Here is a 17,365-nt window from a genome sequence, read left to right as displayed (position 1 = left end):
CTCTTGATTTCACTTGGGGCCAGAGGCTTCCTAAACAAGCAGTTCGGGTAAACTGTGGTTAGCGAAACAAGACGGAGCATTAACACTCCCGAACCCGGCTGTTACTCTCCGCGGGTTAGGTTTGGAGAGGGTAACGCTCAGTCCCCCGAGATGTTCAAGAGGCAAGGACTCGGGGAACAAAAAGCCTCCATTCGCCTGCCCTTTACAGAGATCCCATCTCCGGGTCCTGGAAAGTGGGTGGCCCGTGTTCCTCCACCCCGCTTAACGGAGACCTCACCCACCTCGGCCCACCACCCTTTAGGGAGGAAGGGGGTGCCACCCAGGGCGCGGCAGCCCGGGAAGTAGGGAAAATAGCCTGGACCTCTTTCCCCGAGTGCCCGCGGACGCCAGCAGGCTCAGGCCATACCCCGGAGGCACGAGGGCCCACCGCGCACCCCACCCGCCCGCTGGGCTTGGGGCGAGGGAGGGGCGCGCGCTCGGGTGCGAGCCGGACACGGCCCGGCAGCGGCGGCGCGGGAGGGCGGCGGCGGCGGCGGCGGCGGCGGAGGAGGAGGAGGAGGAGGGCGCTGAAGCCACACCCATCGGCGAGCGGATCCGGGGGCAGCGAGTCGTCGGCCGCTGAGCTCGAGCCTCCGCCCGCACCGAGCCGCGGGACCCGGGCCTCACCGGGGAGGGGCCGCTCCGGGCCGCAGCGCGAAGGCAGCGAGGGGCGGCGGGCAGCCGGCACCGGGCGGGGCCGGCAGCAGCGACCATGATCGCTTTGTTCAACAAGCTGCTGGACTGGTTCAAGGCCCTGTTCTGGAAGGAGGAGATGGAGCTCACACTGGTCGGGCTGCAGTACTCGGGCAAGACCACCTTCGTCAACGTGATCGCGGTACGGGGGCGCGGGGCGCGGGGCGCCGGCCGAGGGTCGGGCCTGTCTCGGCCTGCGCCGCGCCCTGGGGAGCCGGGGTCGCCGCCTGGCATGGCCGGGCACTGCTGGGCGCCGGGCGGGGGAGGAGCGGGCCAGGGCGCTTGGGGCCTAGCACGGCCCGTGGGGGACCCGGGTGGCGCGCGACCCGCTCTCCCGCCCGGGCCGGGATGGCACGGTTGGGGGCGGGGAAGGGGGACGAGGACACGGACTGCGGCCCTAGGACTGGCGGCCCCAAGGGGTCACGAGGCAGGAGGGAACCAGCGCCTGCAGAGACAGGCCCCCTCCGGTCCCCGCGCAGGGGGGCATGACGGGGCGAAAGTGCCCGGGCCTTCCCGCCCTGCGTACGGAGGGTCGTGGGACCCGGCAGCGGGAGCGGCTTGGGGAGGGGGCTTGGGCGAGCCCAGCCCCACCCCGGGGCTTTAACCCCTCTCTGCCGGAAGAGGAAGCCCCGCGCTATTGAGGGGGAGGGGACGTACCCCCTAGGGGTAGTGGAATCAGCTGAGGCCTTCGGCTCCAGCCCAGACTCCTCCTCTCCAGGAACCCGCGGCGACTTAGCTGGGGGTCCGGGGAGGACGGCGTCGTAAAGGGAGTTTGGAGTCCCCGCTTGGCTCAGAAGTTGCAGCTGGAGGTATCTTGGCCCGGAGGAGGAGTTGGAGGGGCGCTGCCCACTCTGGGGACAGGGGAGAGAGTGGCTCTGAGGGCTTTGGGTAGTCAGGTCCGAGGTGGGCAATTTTCTGTCTTTTGCCGCCAGGGAGTGGTGGGGAAGGAGTTAAAATCTATCTCAAAAAAAGGGAAGACGAGCTCCACGGGTGTGTGAGCTAAGGCTGCAGTAATGGCTGCGGCCTCCATGGAGGAGCCTGGCAGGACTGGGCGTGTGGGCTTGAGGGAGGCTTGGGGCAGGGGGCGCTGGGGTTATCGCCGTCCCCATACTAGGGTTTCTGAGAATTGCGGATTGGCCTCGTACTGGCCCAAACAGCGCACCGTAAGAGAGGTGGTCAAAGAAGTATGGCCAGTCAGCCTAGGTACCTCCCTGCGCCTGTGTTGCTGCCCATCCTGAAGAAGAGAGCCCCTGACGTATCTCAGCATCCCGGAAGGAACGCTGCCTGAGGCAGGAGGGCAGAGGGAAGGCTGCGGGTACCCCATGGCCACATGTTTGGGCACCGGCTTCCTTTTCCAAACATGCTTTGCAGATGCCCTCTGCCCCTTTCTCCACCGCATGGCTCCTGGCTCCTTGTCTGACAGGGCAGGACCTTCAGGCCCATGCAGGTGTTTTGGCATGTTTCCTGGCCAGCAGGTGCCCCTGAGCTCCCGTGTGCCCAGGCTCTGGGCCTGGAGTCTGGCCGCCTAGTTAAATCAGGCATTGACTCGGCCTCTTGGGCCCCTAGGGCCCCTTGGGCAGGAGCATAATGCCTGGACTCTGATCCTGCAGGCCTGGGTGGCTTGGCTTCTAGGCATTTCGATCTGGGAGGTGTCTCCAGGGTAAGGCCAAGAGGAAGAACAACTTGCTGCGGCTCTAATGGCTTAGCCTCGGTGTTACCTCCAGTCCCCAGGGGAACTCTCCTCGTGGAGCATTTATGAAAGCCATGCTCCTGGCCAGAGACCCACAGGTCCCCTGGGGGGTTCCACTTCCTGGTCAGGAGGGCCTCTCCTAGACATGCGTCATGTCCAAAACAGGAACAGAACGCAGGAGTCACAGATGACATTGCCAGGAGCAGAGTTGCTGGAAGGAACAGGAACATGCCCCGCTCCTAAGCCATGCGTTCCCCTTTTTGATAGTCAGTTTGCCACTTGGGCTTGCACATCCTAAAAGTGCAAGCAAAATTTCCCTTTAAAGAGGCTTCCAAGAAAAACCACCCCTTGTGGACTTCAGTGGGAGTTCTAGCATCAGGGGAATTGGTGTTCTAGGGTCCTCCTGGGCACCTGCACTGGCATTTCTGCCCACTTTGTGTATGCCCACGGTAGAGTGTCTTTCAGAAAGAGATGAAGGATCGGGACCCGTGGGCTCTGTTCCTGTGCCCGCTAGTGACTCTCTGAATCACCTTTGCCTGCTCATTTGGCATCTGTTTGTCTCAACTTTTCCCCCATTTGGCTTTGTCTGCTGGCTCTATGAGGTCTGACAGTAAATAGAAATTGAGTTGATGTGTCTAACCACTCAGAGCCTAATGTGAACTGGAAAAAAAAAATTATATAGAGACTTCACAGTGCTTCTAAGAACCTAAAACTGATCTTTTGAGTTCTTCTGAAGAAGTCGCGATGTACAAAGAAGGAGATGTTTTGCCCGAGGGAATCAAGGGAGCCGTTTTCAAATATTTCAAGCCATTTAATTATGTAAAAGGCTATCCTGTGGAAGAACTAGTCTCAGGGTACCCAAGCCTTTGGAACAAGGGGTGCGAGTCACAGGAAGATGGATTTTTGACTCAGTATGAAGAACTCTCAGAGAGGTGGAGCCCACCCAAGACCAGAGGTTAGACCACATGACTTTGGGGTTACTTCCAACGTTAAATGAAGAGCTTGTGAGATCAGGAGGCATTAGCAGGGAAATGAAGTCATAACCTGGTTCCATCTTAGCATTGGTTCACAGCTGCACTGGAAATACGGGTGCCGGGGAGCCTGGGTCCCTGGGGGTCCTCCTACCCAAGAACACATTCAGCCGGGCTAGGCTTTTCCTTTATATGGGAGCCTGTAGGGCTTCGAGTTTCCGGAGATGCCAGATGGGTCCTTATGCTATATCCATGCCATTTCCAAGCACTCCATGAGCCTTATTTGCCAATCTCTATGAAACGAGAACCTTTCTCCCCGTTTCACAGAAGGAAACCTTGAGGCCTACAGAGGTTGAAGGGCCTTGTCCAAGCTCCTCCATGATGAGTGATTAACAAAAACTGGGCTTTCTTCTTCAGACCCTTAGGTTCTTCATGTGCCCAGATGGAAAGGAATGGGCTTTGGTCCAGCAGGTGCCCCCATCCCCACCTTGGCACCCTGCTGGGGTTTGGCACTTAGACCGCATGTGGTTAGGGTCTCCATCCTTAGCGAGAAGAGAAGCCGTCCTCCATCAGGGCATTCCTTTCTCTCAGTGATTCCTAACCTCTAGGGCTCTTGGGTCCTTTTGATAGCTGATAAAAATACGAGACCCTTGGGACGCCTGGGTGGCTCAGTCGGTTAAACGTCCGACTCTTGGTTTCGGCTCGGGTGATGATCTCATCTTGTGAGATCGAGCCCTTGCATCAGGCTCCACACTGGGCATGGAGCCAGCTTAAGAGTCTCTCCCTCCCTCTGCTCCCCTACCCCCTGCTCACTCACTCTCCCTCTCTAAAAAAAACCAAGACACAGAGAAGTATCCCATACACATTCTGCAGAGGAGTGTCCATACAAACAGAAATTTTGCATATGCAGATTAGGTGCAATTTCAGGGGTTTGGGGACTCTCTGAAGTCAGTCTGTGGCCCACAGGTTAGGAACTCTTGGTCCGCCTTGTAACAAGCATCCATCGTGGGGGCTCACTTCTCACTTCCAAGGGCCTTGGTGATTCCTGCAGATGAAAGGGAATCGGTCACTCTCATTCAGATGGGACCTCAGGAGTCTTCCCTCAGGCCTACAGGCTCTGAATAAGAAATCATTGTCTCCTGCACCTTGGCTGATGGTCAGAGCCCCCGACTTCTGTATGTGACAGGCAAATTACTCCTGCTACCTAGCAGAAGAAAATGGCATGGTACAGAGACAAGGCTGTCACCCTCAGAAGATTCAAGGTTACATAAAGTCCCATCTCCTGCATGTGGGGAAGGAGAGTGGTAAGCAGAAGTGTCCTACCTACAAACATGGAGATGACCTTGGAAGGAGTTTGGCCTGGCCTGACTTCAGACCTGGGGCTAGTTTGGAGCAATCTAGACATCCTGGAGATAATTCAGAGGGGAAGACAGGAAGATCATTAGAATTTGAAAATGGGTTCCAGGATATGGAATTAGAGTCAACTCCTAATTATTCAGCAAACATTTGCTAGCGTTGTTGTTAACGGGGGCATGGCTCCCCTCCCCAGGAAACTCTCAGTCTAGTGGGAGACCCGTGAGTCAACAGGGAATGTGGGGTGGGGGTTATCCGTCCTCACAAACAGAGTATAGTGTAGATAAATCAGAAGCATGGATAATCCAGAAATTTCTTGGTGTACAGGTGCATTTTGGGGTGGCCTAATTACCTTCCCTCAAAATTTTACTGCTTGTTTGAAGATATGTCTGCTTCCTTGAGATCCCCCTTGACTGTTTGCCGTGGCTTGTCTGAAGTCCTTTTGCTGGCAGTTAATTGTTCTTCTGCTCCACTGGAGACTCGGTTCAGTAAAGGGGCTTCTACTCCAATGGAGAGATGTTGGTTAGACCTTAGCAAGAATTTTTTCTCAGTCTAGGCTGAGAGACTTTGAGGGGGCCTGGAGAAGACATGGCCTCTTGTTCACAGGAGAGCCGTGCGGTGTGGGGTGGACACCTGAGTTGTTTATGGCCCTCCTGCCTGAAAGCAAGGGACATTCAGGAGATGCCCCCGTGCCCCTTGCAAAGGGATGCCTGCGACACTGCTTTATTCTTGCGGCCTTGTGGCTGTGGCTGCCAGGGACGGCACAGCCGGGTTCTGTCGATTTGTACCCCTTTCCCAATTCTGACTCTTCCTTCCCAGTCAGGACAGTTCAATGAGGATATGATCCCCACTGTGGGTTTCAACATGCGCAAAATCACCAAAGGGAATGTGACCATCAAGGTGAGTGTCAGGAAGCCAAAACTCTGGGCACAAGCTCTCAGGGCCAGAGAAGCGCACCTGCGTGCCTGCTGGGGCGGGGCACCCACAAGGAAGGAGTTAGGGAGGGTATCTGAGACCCTGGAAGAAGCTGGAGGAGAGCAGGGGCTTGGAGAGGTGGGAAAAGAGCACAAGACTTCTAAGTCACTCTGAGGGATGTAGGCACAGGAGGGATGGACAACAGACCAATCCCTGGCAATCTGGGGGAGGGGGATTGGAGCCGTTGGGTTTGGTTGCCTGCCTCCTGCTGAGACCATGTCGCCCTCTTCTCACTTAGCTCTGGGACATTGGGGGACAGCCCCGATTCCGCAGCATGTGGGAGCGCTACTGCCGAGGAGTGAGTGCCATCGTGTAAGTGTAGGGCTCGGCGGGAGTTGGGGGCTCCCCTGGCTTCCCCCCACCCCGCCCCCAACCTCACTACCTGTAGGGACCCCTCCCTGGCTTTTCCCCCAGCCTCACTGCCTGCGGGGGACCACAGGCACAGAACGGGGTTAGTCACCATCCTTGGTTCAGGATTCACTGTCCTGTCCATACGAAGCCTGCCTTTACTTCCCGGGCTGTGTGTTTCTTATCTGCGAAACCGCTCCGAGCTCGCTGTGCCCAACCTTAGAGCCTGACAGCATCAATCCGCCCCAAGTCCCTGTGTCCCCCTGCCTTCCCCAGCCTAGAGTCACCATTCTTCCAGATTCTGTATTATTTAAATGGTTTGTTCCCTTGCTTTTTAAAAATAATTTTATCCTACATATATATGCCCAACAAAAGATTGTTTTGTTTTTGTTGTTTTAACCTCATTTTTTAGAAGTATCTCGCTGCAAAAAAATCTGGGGCTGCCTTTGCTTTTTTCACTCAACCAGGGCTATTCTTCCCATACAGACCTAAGGGGTCTGTAAGGGGGTCATTTCTGGAGGGATTTACACCTAATCTTAAAGGGCCAAGCTTCCCCCACTCCACCACGCCCCCGCGTGACACCTTGTCCAAAGGGGACTTTCGGATGACAGGATAATGGCCCATGATGGAGGAGAACCAGGTGGCCCATAGATCCAGAGGTGACCAAACCCCAGTAAGATGTTTCCTGCTGCAAGCACAGCTCCCCTTCCTACCTCTCAGCCTGTAATGTCAACATGCTTGTCCCCACCCACTGTCCCCCAGGTACATGGTGGACGCCGCTGACCAGGAGAAGATTGAGGCCTCCAAGAATGAGTTGCATAACCTACTGGACAAACCCCAGCTGCAGGGCATCCCGGTCAGCAGCCTAGTGGAGCAGCAGGGGAGGGAGCCCTCTGGGAAGTGGCCCAGGGGAAGGGCGGGAGGCAGGTGAAGGCCAGGCATGGGGGAGGGGAAATGGACAAGCTGGCACAGGGGCCCTTGACCTAGTCCCTGTTCTCCCTTCTCTGTAGGTCTTAGTCCTGGGTAACAAGAGGGACCTCCCAGGAGCGTTGGATGAGAAGGAGCTGATTGAGAAAATGTGAGTTTGGTTACTCTTCTCTGTCCTTCCTCCTTGCTCCCTGAATTTTCCAGGCGCCAGAGAGACGGCTTGCTGCTGCTCTCAGTACCTGCCACACGGTGGCAGCAGAGCCCACCTCTCCAGGAGCCTCGCCCTCACCGTTGTAGCTCCTTTAGCAAGAAAAGGTCTCTGTTGCCCCCAGCCCCAGGCCCCCTGGGCAGTCCTAGCCTCAGCAGGTTCTGCTCTGGTTTCCCCCCAGGAATCTTTCTGCCATCCAGGACCGAGAGATCTGCTGCTACTCCATCTCTTGCAAAGAAAAGGACAACATTGGTGCGCGTGGGTATGGGGGAGTTGCTGGCATTCTGGGAACAGACAGGGCGAGGGGAGGGGCAGAGAGGCCCTCCTGGGTGTTCTAGAACAGTGGCTCTCAAAGCCTTTCCCTGCACAACTTTCCTTGAAGACCAAAGCTCAAACCTTCTGGGATAGGACAGTGTCCAGGAAACTCGGTATCTGAGCATTACCCCTGCTCTGCCCTCGACTGGTTTTGTGATCTTAGGCAAATCACTCCCTTCTGTGGGCCTCACTTCCCCCACTATACATTACAGGGTTGGACCAGGCGATTCCCAGGCCTCTACTGTCTGTGGCACCCCACGGCTCTTGGCTTTTGGTGCCCTTAGAGTTGATCCCCAGTTACAGTTTCGGAAGCCCCGGGCCGGGTATTTGCTCACTGTGTTCCCAGTCGGCCCAGCACGGGAAGGCCTCTAACCTTCTCTGTTGTCCCCCACCCAGACATCACCTTACAGTGGCTTATTCAACACTCAAAGTCACGGAGAAGCTGAGACTGCAGTCCTTCCCCCTCGGACCAGGGACCTGCTGTCATCCAAACCCGAAGTCGCACTCCCCTCCCACCCCACCATCCCCCATAAGCCCGCCGCTCCTCACTCAGCGTGGGGAGGGGCCCTCTGGGGATCCCAGAGTCCTGTTCTGCTGAGGTTTGACCTCCTGATTTTATTGTAAAATAAACTGCTCCCATTCTGGGCCCCCTAACCTCTGGCCCTCCCCCCTTCTCTCTGCCCTTTGCCCCCCCTGCTTCCGTTCCCTTAACAGCCCAGGCCCCACAGCCCCTGCCCTCCTCTCTCCCGTGTCCCGCCCCTACGCTGCCCTTTTCAACACTCTTCTGTTATTGTCCTGTGTGTACAGTATATATATGTATATATATTTTAATTTTTTAATTTAAGCAAAGACTAAAATCAACCATTTGATGCTGCAGGGGCCCGTCAGGCTCTGGGAGGGGGGCGGTGTGGGAAGAAGGCAAGAGAGGCAGGGCTGGCTCCGGGCAGGTCGAGATTGGGAAGGCGAGAGCTAGCATCTGGGGCAGGTGCCAGCCTGGGCACTGGTGACCGTCCCCATGTCCCCTTTGTTTCCACTTCCCAGTCTGGTTTATCCCTGCCGTGCTTGAATGTCACAGGCCGACAGGAGCCTCCAGAGGCGCCCCCTCTGCCCCCAGTCTCAGTAGGGCCACTGGGCATACCCAAGTGCCGGAGAGATCACCGGCCAACCGGAAGCCAGCGTCCACATGACCCCGGGAGCACGTCCCCGCCCGCTCCCGGCTCCAGCTCCTGCCCCTCCCTAGGGCCCGCAACTCCATGGGCCACCTCATTTTCTGTTCTCGTTTTGCAGAGTTGCACAAGGAGAGAACTCAGCATGGGGGGTTGGTTTTTTGGGTTTTGTTTTCTGTTTGTTTATTTGTTTAATTTAATGATTTGTAAAGTGATGTTCCTCTTCCTTTTTTACACTTTTAGCTCATATTTAACCTCTGTTTGGAAAATGATTCTTGTAATTGTACATTTTTTTGCCTCCTAACAACAGGAATAAAATGACCAGTTTTGTGTTGGGGAGGTGTCCGGGGCTGGTTATTTGTCCGCAGACGCTGCGGGATGACTGGTGGGCCCGCATGCTGGGGCACAAACACCACAGAGAGCGAGGCACGTGCTCACACTGGGCACACAATGGCACTTCACAAAGCAGCCTCCCGCACGTGTGCCGGGGCCTCGCCCGGCCGCCTCCTCCCTCCCTCGTCAGACTAGCGCGCGGCCCCAGCCCGGCGAGTCCGTGGGCTGGGGTCAGCGTGGCGGGGGTGTGGAGCTGCGTCCCCGCGTGTGCGGGCCTGAGCCTCTGGTTCCCGAGAGTCCATTCAGAGCCCCACCTGCAGCCAGAGCTGGGCCGAAGCCAGAACTCTGTCCCCCCCACGATGAGCCAGTCAGTCACTCGGTTTCCAGGGCCAGTGCCGGTTTCCAGGGCCAGTGCCGGGCCTTCAGACCCCCAGTAGCGTCCCTCCTTCCCTGTTCCCCTGCTGCTGTCGGTGCTCCTGGTTTTCTGGGAGAGGCTGTCCCCTTATCGTTCTGCCCAGTCCCAGTCCTCTCCCCACTTGACCCCAACCTCCAGAGCTGGTCCCCCTCCCCTCCTCGCCCACAGCTGCTGCCTGAGAGCCTTGTGGGCCCTGTTTACCCAAATCCGGGGCCATCTTGACCCAGTTTTGCAGCAAGCCCCGCCTCCCCCCTGCTCCGCCCCTCCTCAGCCTCCCTTCCCCCTGGAAAATGGAGCAGGCCCCTACAGCACCCCCATGCCCTCTTGTCCTACCTCTGTAGGAAGAAGGAGCCACAGGGTTCACCAAGATCTGGGAGCAGGGATCCCAGGGCTCAGGGTCCCGAGCCTGACTTGTTTACTCTGAACTTCACCAGCCCTTTCTTGGGGCCCAGGGCTTCCTCCTAGAGGCACTTTACTAGTCAGAAATGACTCGCCTGGAGAGGTAGCTCCCACCGGAGTCTGAGGAAAGTAGGCAGGTAGAATTTGGCAAAGGGAGCAAAAGGATTTGAAGGTGTCTTCCAGGTCTGGGGAATAGGAAACGTGCCCCCTGCTTATGGAGGTCTAAGCTGGGGCCAGGGTCTGCCTGTGGGTTCCTGGCGGCAGAGGCTGCCCCTGGCCTGGGAGGCTGGAAGGGGCCTGTCACTCATACGGGGTTGGGGGGGTGGGCAGGACGGGGCAGGGGTCAGGGTTGACCTGCCTTCCCCCGTCCTGAATCCCCTGATGAAGGGTGAGATTGGAGATTAGAGAGGATGAGCTGGTTACCAGCAAGCAGCCTCCTGCCATTGGGCCTGTAGGCAGCAGATGCCTAATAGGACCTAAAGAACTTGGGAAACTTGGACAGGGAGCGGACTGTGCGTACATATGTAAATCCTCGTGCTTGGGGCCCTTCAAGGTGCCAAAAGCCCGGATGCGTTCTGGGAGCACCCTGGCCAAGCCTACTCTGTAGTACTAGAGAATTCAGTCCCCAAAAGGAAGAAAGAAAAGGTGCCAGGCGTTTTGCCAGATGCTTTATATATCTTGTCCCATTTAATGACTGTAGTCCTCCGGGAGAGAGGGGTTGTTCCCGTTTTACAGATGAGGAAACTGAGAGGCTCATAACCGCGTCCAGTCTGGTCGGAGGGAGGCGACTCTCCCCGCTAAGTGCACGTGCTCTCTGCTCCGCACTCCCAGCTGAGGGGAGAGGCTAGGTGGGTTGCATCAGGGTCTGGGAGCTGGCCTAAAGCCTGCCCTAAGGGGGCGGGAGAATGTCCGCCCTGCCTCTGAGCATCCCAGCTCAAATCCACCGCCCACTGCTGTGCCAACCTGCCCCCCCCCATTCCAAGCCTGGGACCCCTAAGCAACAAATGCCACATTGTTCCCCCAGCTGGCCCAGGCTGGAGGGACAGTGGCTCTTTCCCAAGGCCCTGCTGGGCTGCTGACTGATCTTGCAAGCCATTCACGTTGGCAGGCATGGGAGGCGCGGTGGTGGCAGGGCCTCGGAGACACCATCCCCCCCTTCAGCTCTGAGCTGGCCAACCAGCAGGAGGGAGAGGCAGGGGTGTGGGGGGTGCCCTCTGTGGAAAAGGCCTCCACAAACAGGATGCTGAGCCCCCCCCCTTCCCTCAGGCTTCCATCCTCAGGCCTCTCCCAGTACCAGACTTCACCTCAGTTCACCCTGCCCCCCCTCATCCCACAGGAAGCTCCTGGAGTGTCTAGGACTGGGGGTGGGAGTGGGGCAGAGAGGGAGGTGGGGGTGTGGGGGAGATGGCCCCGGTAACCTCAGTGGCGTAATCCTGGCCCCCTCTCCAGCCTGCCCCCCACCCACCCATCTCAAGTTTCTCCCAACAAAGCTGAGGGCTTCAGTCACTGTGGCAACAGGTCTGCTGAGAAATGGGTGGGTGTCATTCCCCAGCACAAAGAGTGTGCGCATGGCAGCCTCATCACTTAGCAACGGCCTCCCTCTCTCTTGGCGTCACCCGTCCTGGGGGTGGGTGCCAGGAAGAGAGAACAAGGCCATTAAGATCCCCAAGAGAGGGGGGGGAAGGAGGCTTGGGTCCGGGCTGGGCTGAGGCCAAGGGGTGTGGGTGGGGTGGACAGAGAAGAATGGGGCCCAGTGCCCTCAGCAACCACTGTCCCTCATTATGCTGGGTCCCTGGGACCCTTCCGAGGCCCCGTGCAGAGGTTCTAGGTAGACCTGGCAGGCAGAAGTTGCCAGTGGGACCCAGAGCGGCGCTTTGCACTTCTGAAGGAAGCTGGGCTCAGGAGGCAGAAGGCAGGGGGTGATTAGGCCGAGGTGCCCCTTCTGGTTGACCTTGGGCCTGCTTCTCTGGGCCCAGACAGGGTTAAGGGGGTGTTTGGAAGGTCCCCAGAGGGGGAACCCGGCGGAAGTGGGACACCCGGGGCCGGACTGGCAGGAGGACCTGGAGGGCCTCTGGGGGCACAGGATGGAGCTCTGGCTGTCAGGAAGGGGATGCGATGGGGGCAGGGTGGGGGCAGACGGGGAACAAGCAGCTGGGCCGTCTACAGGCGAAACAGTCTGTTCTAAGAAACTGAATGAGAGCAGCTCTCAGAGTCAGAGGCTGGAGCCCCTGGGCTCAGGGAAGGAGGGCTGTGGGGTTCTCTAAAATGGGGACTTGGTGGAGAGCCAGGAGCAGAGGGCAGGGCTTCAGAAGAGACAAGTTTGCAGCCTTTTGACTTCCCAAAGATGCTCGGGTTTGTGTCAGGATGAAGACTTGGTCTCCACTTCCCAAGCCCTCCCACCACTCTGCCCCTCAAAAGCCATAAAGCTGTAGGGCCGGAGAGGATATCAGCCACAGGCCAGACAGGGTCAAAGGGGCCAGGAGGAATCCCCCTAGGGTCCCACCTGTCCTGGAGAAGGGCCAGGTGCCTCTGGGCACTGTCAGGGTGTGGCACAAGAAACTCCAGTGGGCACAGGGATAGTTCTACCTAGTTTATTGTTTGTGAAGGAGGGCCTGCTATGGGGGGGGGGGACCTACCAAGGAAGGTGGGGGCAGCACAACCCAGGATAGGTCAAAGGAGGAAGAGGAAGGAGAGAGAAATCCTCTGGAAGGCGGGGGGGGGGGGGGGGGGGGGGGGGGGGGGGGGGGGGGGTAGTTGACAGGAGGGAGAGGAGGTGTCCAAGGCTAGGGAGATCTGGTCCAGAGAAGACCCAAGTAGGCCTGGCCCCCAAAGGCCCCATATTCTAGGATGGATGAGTGTCAGAGCGACAATACTTAGGGCCTAACTAAAGTCTAGCAGATTCCACGACAGAGACAGGTGAAGTTCTGGCTCCCAGCTGGTGGGGGACTAAGAGTTTCTAGACATTTCTAAGGACCCGGAAGCATCACCACCCACCCGCTGCGAGCACAGGGTTTGGAAGCCCCCAGAGAGTGACAGGGAAGATCCTGCTGGGGGAGGGGGCTTTGCCATGCCTGAAACCGAACCCCCAGCAAGAGGAACCAAGTCCACCTCTAGACAGCAAGACGGCCGAGAAGCAAGACCTCTGGGGACAGAAACACCAGACCCAGGCTGTGTGGGGTGGGGCACCCTCCCTGCCCCTCCGTGCCCCTGCTCCCATCCTCCCCCCAGCTGGAGCCTGGCCTCAGCAAGGTGTGCCCAGGGGCAGGAGCGGGGGCGACTCCCTGGGCTTGTGGAAGTAGATGGAGGAGGGCATCTCGGACTTGAGCTTGCTGTCCGAGCCGCCAGCGGCTGAGGCCTCCGGGCCGCCGCACTGCCCACAGCAGCAGCAGCAGCAGCCCAGGAAGGCCCGGCCCAGCGGCCTGCAGAGGCACAGCAGGAGCACGGGCGTGATGGCTCCCTTGAAGAAGGTGGAGAACTGGTTGATGAGGCCCAGGAGGTCCAGGGTCTGGCGCGTCAGCTCCGTGGACAGGTAGGCCACCACGATGTTGCAGACGTTCTCGGGGAGCGTGCAGAGGGCGTAGACCACCGTCAGGCCCACCAAGGTACTGCTGAGCTGGCTCTCGCACTGCTCGTGCTTGCCGGCCCGGCACTCGGGCTTCCTCCCCAGAGGGCCCCGCACCCGCCACGTCACCAGCTGGCAGGTGACGGTGAAGAGGATGGGCAGGCAGAAGTAGCAGCCAAAGTACCACCACATGCGGGCGTTCTGGTAGGTCATCACCAGCGAGTAGAGCGACTCCGGCAGGCTGGCCGACGGCTTCATGATGCACGAGTCCAGCGTGCCCGCGGTGGGGGAGGGCTCCTGTGACAGCTGCCACAGCAGGAGCTCGGGCACGGCCAGGATCATGGAGCCCACCCAGATGACGGCCAGCTTGGCCAGGATGGACTGGCACCGCTCGATGGGCCTCACCTTGGGCAGGGTGCTGGTGGCTACGTGGAAGCGGTCAATGCCCAGGGCGCAGAGGCTGAAGGTGGTGACTCCCAGTGAGGTGACCTGGGGGCAAAGGCGTGGAGGAAAGGAGCACGTGGTCAAACCCAGGGGGCCCTGGGGCGGCGGGCCGTGCCTGGTCTCCAGCCTAGACGGGGAGCTGAGTGGCAAGTGTAGAAATGATAGGAATGATATTTAGTGAGCATTTCTCACGCGTTAGTCAACAGGCATTTCACACCCGTCACCCAATCCTTGCAGCCAACCATCCCACACGGGAAGAAACTAGCTGAGGCAGGATGAGTGACTCTGTCAATGGCAGAGTTGAGGTCCACGTGCAGACTGGCCCAACCCTTTCCAGCCTGCTTCTTTGCCTCTTGGGCGAGGGAATGGACGGCCTGGGTCCCACAGACCTTTGTGCTCTCTGAGACCTTGGAAAATCATCCCTACTGAAGCATCCAGACAAAGACATAGAAGTTCTGGGTCTTTGCAGGCCCTTCCATTCCCACATCCCATTATGTGCATCAAGTGAAAGGTTTTCGAAACATGGCTGAGATACACACACACGCACACGCACACACATTCACGTACACACTCACTCTCCCCATCCTACCCAGAAAAGCCCAGGGCCTGGCTGTAAGGGGAAGCAGCCTCCCTCCAAAACAGCCTGTGCCCACCTTCCCCAATGCTATTCATTGAGCACTGAGGAAAATCACCCTGGGAGCCAAGAGAAAGAAGCCAGAGCAGCAGGGGAAGAAAGTGCCAGAGAGAAGAGAGGAAGAGGAGAACCCTCCCAGGCTGCTGGGTGGTGCTCGACCACACTCACGGATTGTGCTCAGATGCCCCCTTCTGTCCAAATTCTTCCCTCTTCTGGCTCATTAACATTGCCACCGAGTGATCTTTGTGAGAACCCGTGCCCCTCCCGTGGCAGGGAACCCCAGGCCTGAGGAGGAGCAGACTTTGGGGCTTGGACAAAACCAAAAAACCCAAATTCCAAGTTGCCTTCTCCTGCTCACTCCTGGGGACCATCCTCAGATCCTCCTTATAAAAGGGTTCCAGAACAGGTTATTTTAACTCCTACTCCATCACTTGGCCTAACAGGAGGGTCTATCAGCTCATGATATCTCCATCCTCGAGGAGGATGGAGGCCACAGCCTGGGTATTAGGAATGCTGAGACCCACAGTCAGGCAGGGCCAGGCTTCCATGCAGACAAGAGTTCCCACCCGTCTACCCTCCTCCTCTCCTGGCAAAACCCAACACTTACTGAATTATATTAATTCTAAGGACTTTGTAACTAGTACCCACTTAATCCTTCAAGAATTCATTCAGATAGTTTTAATTATTATTATCCCCAACTTACAGAGGGCAAAACTGAGGTATAGACAGGTTAGGTCACTTACCTAAGTCACTCAGCTAGAGAGGGCCAAACCCCAGTTCCTGACCTAGTCCTTGTATCCAACCTCTCACAGGGCCCCTACGCTCTGTACCCTCCGTGCTAACTAAGAGGCCAAGGGTAGCCCCAGTGGCAGGATCTTCTCTGAGGTTTGAGTACCTTTGGGTCCCGAGTAGGTGGTTTCCCTGGGCTGGGAAGGACACAAAGGGCTACACCAACTGCTGAGCCTCAGGCTGTCCAAATATGAAATCATTGCTAAATGCACAGGGAACTGGGAACAGAGTAGGGAATAGGGCCCAGACACCTGATCCTGGCTCCTTCTCTGCCCCGGCAAGTCACCCACGTCCCATAGCACCCTCCACTCTCAGGAAGAGCAGCAGCCTTCATGGGGAGGCCACTCACTAAAAGGCCGTTTGCCTATTTTGTGCCCCTGGACAGACACAGTGGCCTGCCTCGCTGGGTCTTGCCTAAACGCACATAGATTGGTATATTTTTGTAAGGTTTTGATTAAGCTGTCTGTGTATGGTCACACCTCCATCATCACCCATGCACCTGCCTTAAGGTGGAAGTCCCCAAAGGTGAGGATGATGGTTTACTTTGGAACTGTGGAAGGAACCTGCCAGAGGGGCCATCTGGTCTAGCCCGTGGTTGGGAGCTAAGCAAACAAGACGGGAGATGTGCCCTGCCCAGGGATACCCAGTGTGTCAGAGACAAAGCTGATACTGAACCCCCTGCCCCCGGACTCCAGCACCCTTTCAGAGAGCAACGACCATCATAGTAGGGAAGAGACTTTCTTTCTGACGTTTGCATTCATGGGGATTGGACACTGGCTTGATTTGGGGGGGTGCTGCAGGAAACTGGGATCTCCCTTCACTCGTCGCTTGCAGAAGCAGGATATTCAGAAGTGAAGAAGGGCAGGGCAGCGGCAGTGGCAAAGAGGGAGGAAAAGGAGACAAACGGCGGACAGAGCGATTTCCTGGGTGGACAAATGGAGGGGGGTTAAGGTGGGGGAGGGGGCAGCTCAGAGGAAAGAGAAATGGGAGAGATGCTCCTTGAGGCTGCTCCGGAAGCAAGAGCCCAGGCTGGGTCTGAACCCCAGGGCTCCTGCTCAATTCCCTGCTCCCCTCAGCTGGCCACGGTTACTTGAGAGCTACCAGGAACCAACGCAACATCTGCCTCCTTGCCCAAACCGGAGGAGAAACGAGATAGAGCTCCAGGCCCCTGGGCTCCTGCGCACCCACAGAGCTCACTTCCGCCAGCCCCGGGCCGAGCTCCAGCGTCCGCACACTCACCTCCATGAAGGGCACGGCCCGGCAAGAGGCGTCGCCCAGCAACCTCTGCTTGGTGAGCTCATTGAAGATGACCACAGGGAGGCAGAAAAAGAGGACCAGAAAATCCCAGAGGGCCACGCTGGCCAGGATGGAGTTCCAGGCGCTCTTCAGGTAGTAGCTGTGCCACACGACGCACATGACCGACAGGTTTCCCACGATGCCCACAGCGAACACCACCAGGGCCAGGAGCATGATGGCGTACGCCCCGTAGGAGCTCTCGGTTACCGGGTACAGGGGGTTCTGAATCTGCAGCCTCTGGCCTGGCATCCCTGTCAGATTGGCCCGAGGCTCCTGGCTGCTGCCTGCCGTGCCCCCATCCTTGTCTGGGTCGGGGCTGGTGGCCACCAAGGGCTTGGTGGGCTGCAGGCCAGCGGGGTGCATGGGCCGGGGGTACTCGGCCCACTCTTCGGGCACATATTGCTGTACCCCCTTGGCCTCATCATCCTCTGTGCCTCTCTTGGATCGGTTCTGCGGCTCCTGGGCCTCGGCACCCCCGGAGACCCTGATCAGCCCCGCGGCCAGTACCACGGCGAGAGAAATGGCCAGCGACCACAGCAGCTGCATGGCCAGAGGCGCAGGAGGCAGCTGCCCCCCGAGGAGCAGGTGAGGGCGCCGAACCCAAGTGCGGGGCTGACCAGGGAGAGAAAGAGAGACAGCTGGCCTCTTGGTCCGCCTCCTCTCAGGCGTCTGGCATCACCAGCCTGCTCCAGTAGACTCCAGCGGCTCCCTCCCACCCCGCCGGCCACGGGCTGGGCAGGGCCCTCTGCTGGGCATACAGCACTCTTGGCTGCCCTCGCCTGTCTCACCCTCCAGGACGCTCCTCCCT

General features: G+C 58.2%; 2 protein-coding genes across 3 annotated transcripts; one reads left to right on the top strand and one right to left on the bottom strand.

Moving 5' to 3' along the window:
• The first annotated feature begins 603 nt into the window (after positions 1-603).
• Positions 604-9,020, top strand: LOC111151105 (ADP ribosylation factor like GTPase 8A). 2 transcript variants are annotated; one of them, XM_022508887.1, is made up of 7 exons: positions 604-874; positions 5,566-5,646; positions 5,960-6,033; positions 6,832-6,925; positions 7,080-7,147; positions 7,363-7,456; positions 7,916-9,020. In XM_022508887.1, the coding sequence occupies exons 1-7, from the start codon at positions 752-754 to the stop codon at positions 8,141-8,143; spliced, it is 762 nt and encodes a 253-aa protein (XP_022364595.1). In that variant the 5' UTR covers positions 604-751; the 3' UTR covers positions 8,144-9,020. The 2 variants fall into 2 exon arrangements, with proteins under 2 accessions (XP_022364595.1, XP_022364596.1); XM_022508888.1 differs by having other exon boundaries at positions 609-874; positions 7,386-7,456.
• Positions 9,021-13,073: 4,053 nt separating this feature from the next.
• On the bottom strand, positions 13,074-17,189 carry LOC111151176 (G protein-coupled receptor 37 like 1). The gene is made up of 2 exons (XM_022508978.1): positions 16,501-17,189; positions 13,074-13,883 (listed from the first exon to the last, which is right to left on the bottom strand). Exons 1-2 carry the CDS (start codon positions 17,101-17,103, stop codon positions 13,074-13,076), a joined length of 1,413 nt encoding a protein of 470 aa, XP_022364686.1. The 5' UTR covers positions 17,104-17,189.
• Positions 17,190-17,365: the final 176 nt, after the last annotated feature.

This window comes from Enhydra lutris, unplaced genomic scaffold (assembly GCF_002288905.1).
Source record: "Enhydra lutris kenyoni isolate GAN:26980312 unplaced genomic scaffold, ASM228890v2 scaffoldscaffold25, whole genome shotgun sequence".
Taxonomy (NCBI): domain Eukaryota; kingdom Metazoa; phylum Chordata; class Mammalia; order Carnivora; family Mustelidae; genus Enhydra; species Enhydra lutris.
The sequence above is the reverse complement of the archived record's forward strand: the minus strand, read 5'-3'. Positions and strand labels throughout refer to the sequence as shown.

Excerpts from the sequence above, each read along its gene's own strand:
- LOC111151176 (XM_022508978.1), bottom strand. The coding sequence starts at position 17,103 with ATGCAGCTGCTGTGGTCGCTGGCCATTTCTCTCGCCGTGGTACTGGCC. Across the intron at positions 13,884-16,500 it reads GGGCCGTGCCCTTCATGGAG|GTCACCTCACTGGGAGTCAC; the intron begins GTGAGTGTGCGG and ends CTTTGCCCCCAG.
- LOC111151105 (XM_022508887.1), top strand. The coding sequence starts at position 752 with ATGATCGCTTTGTTCAACAAGCTGCTGGACTGGTTCAAGGCCCTGTTC. Across the intron at positions 875-5,565 it reads CCTTCGTCAACGTGATCGCG|TCAGGACAGTTCAATGAGGA; the intron begins GTACGGGGGCGC and ends CTTCCTTCCCAG. Across the intron at positions 6,034-6,831 it reads CGAGGAGTGAGTGCCATCGT|GTACATGGTGGACGCCGCTG; the intron begins GTAAGTGTAGGG and ends ACTGTCCCCCAG.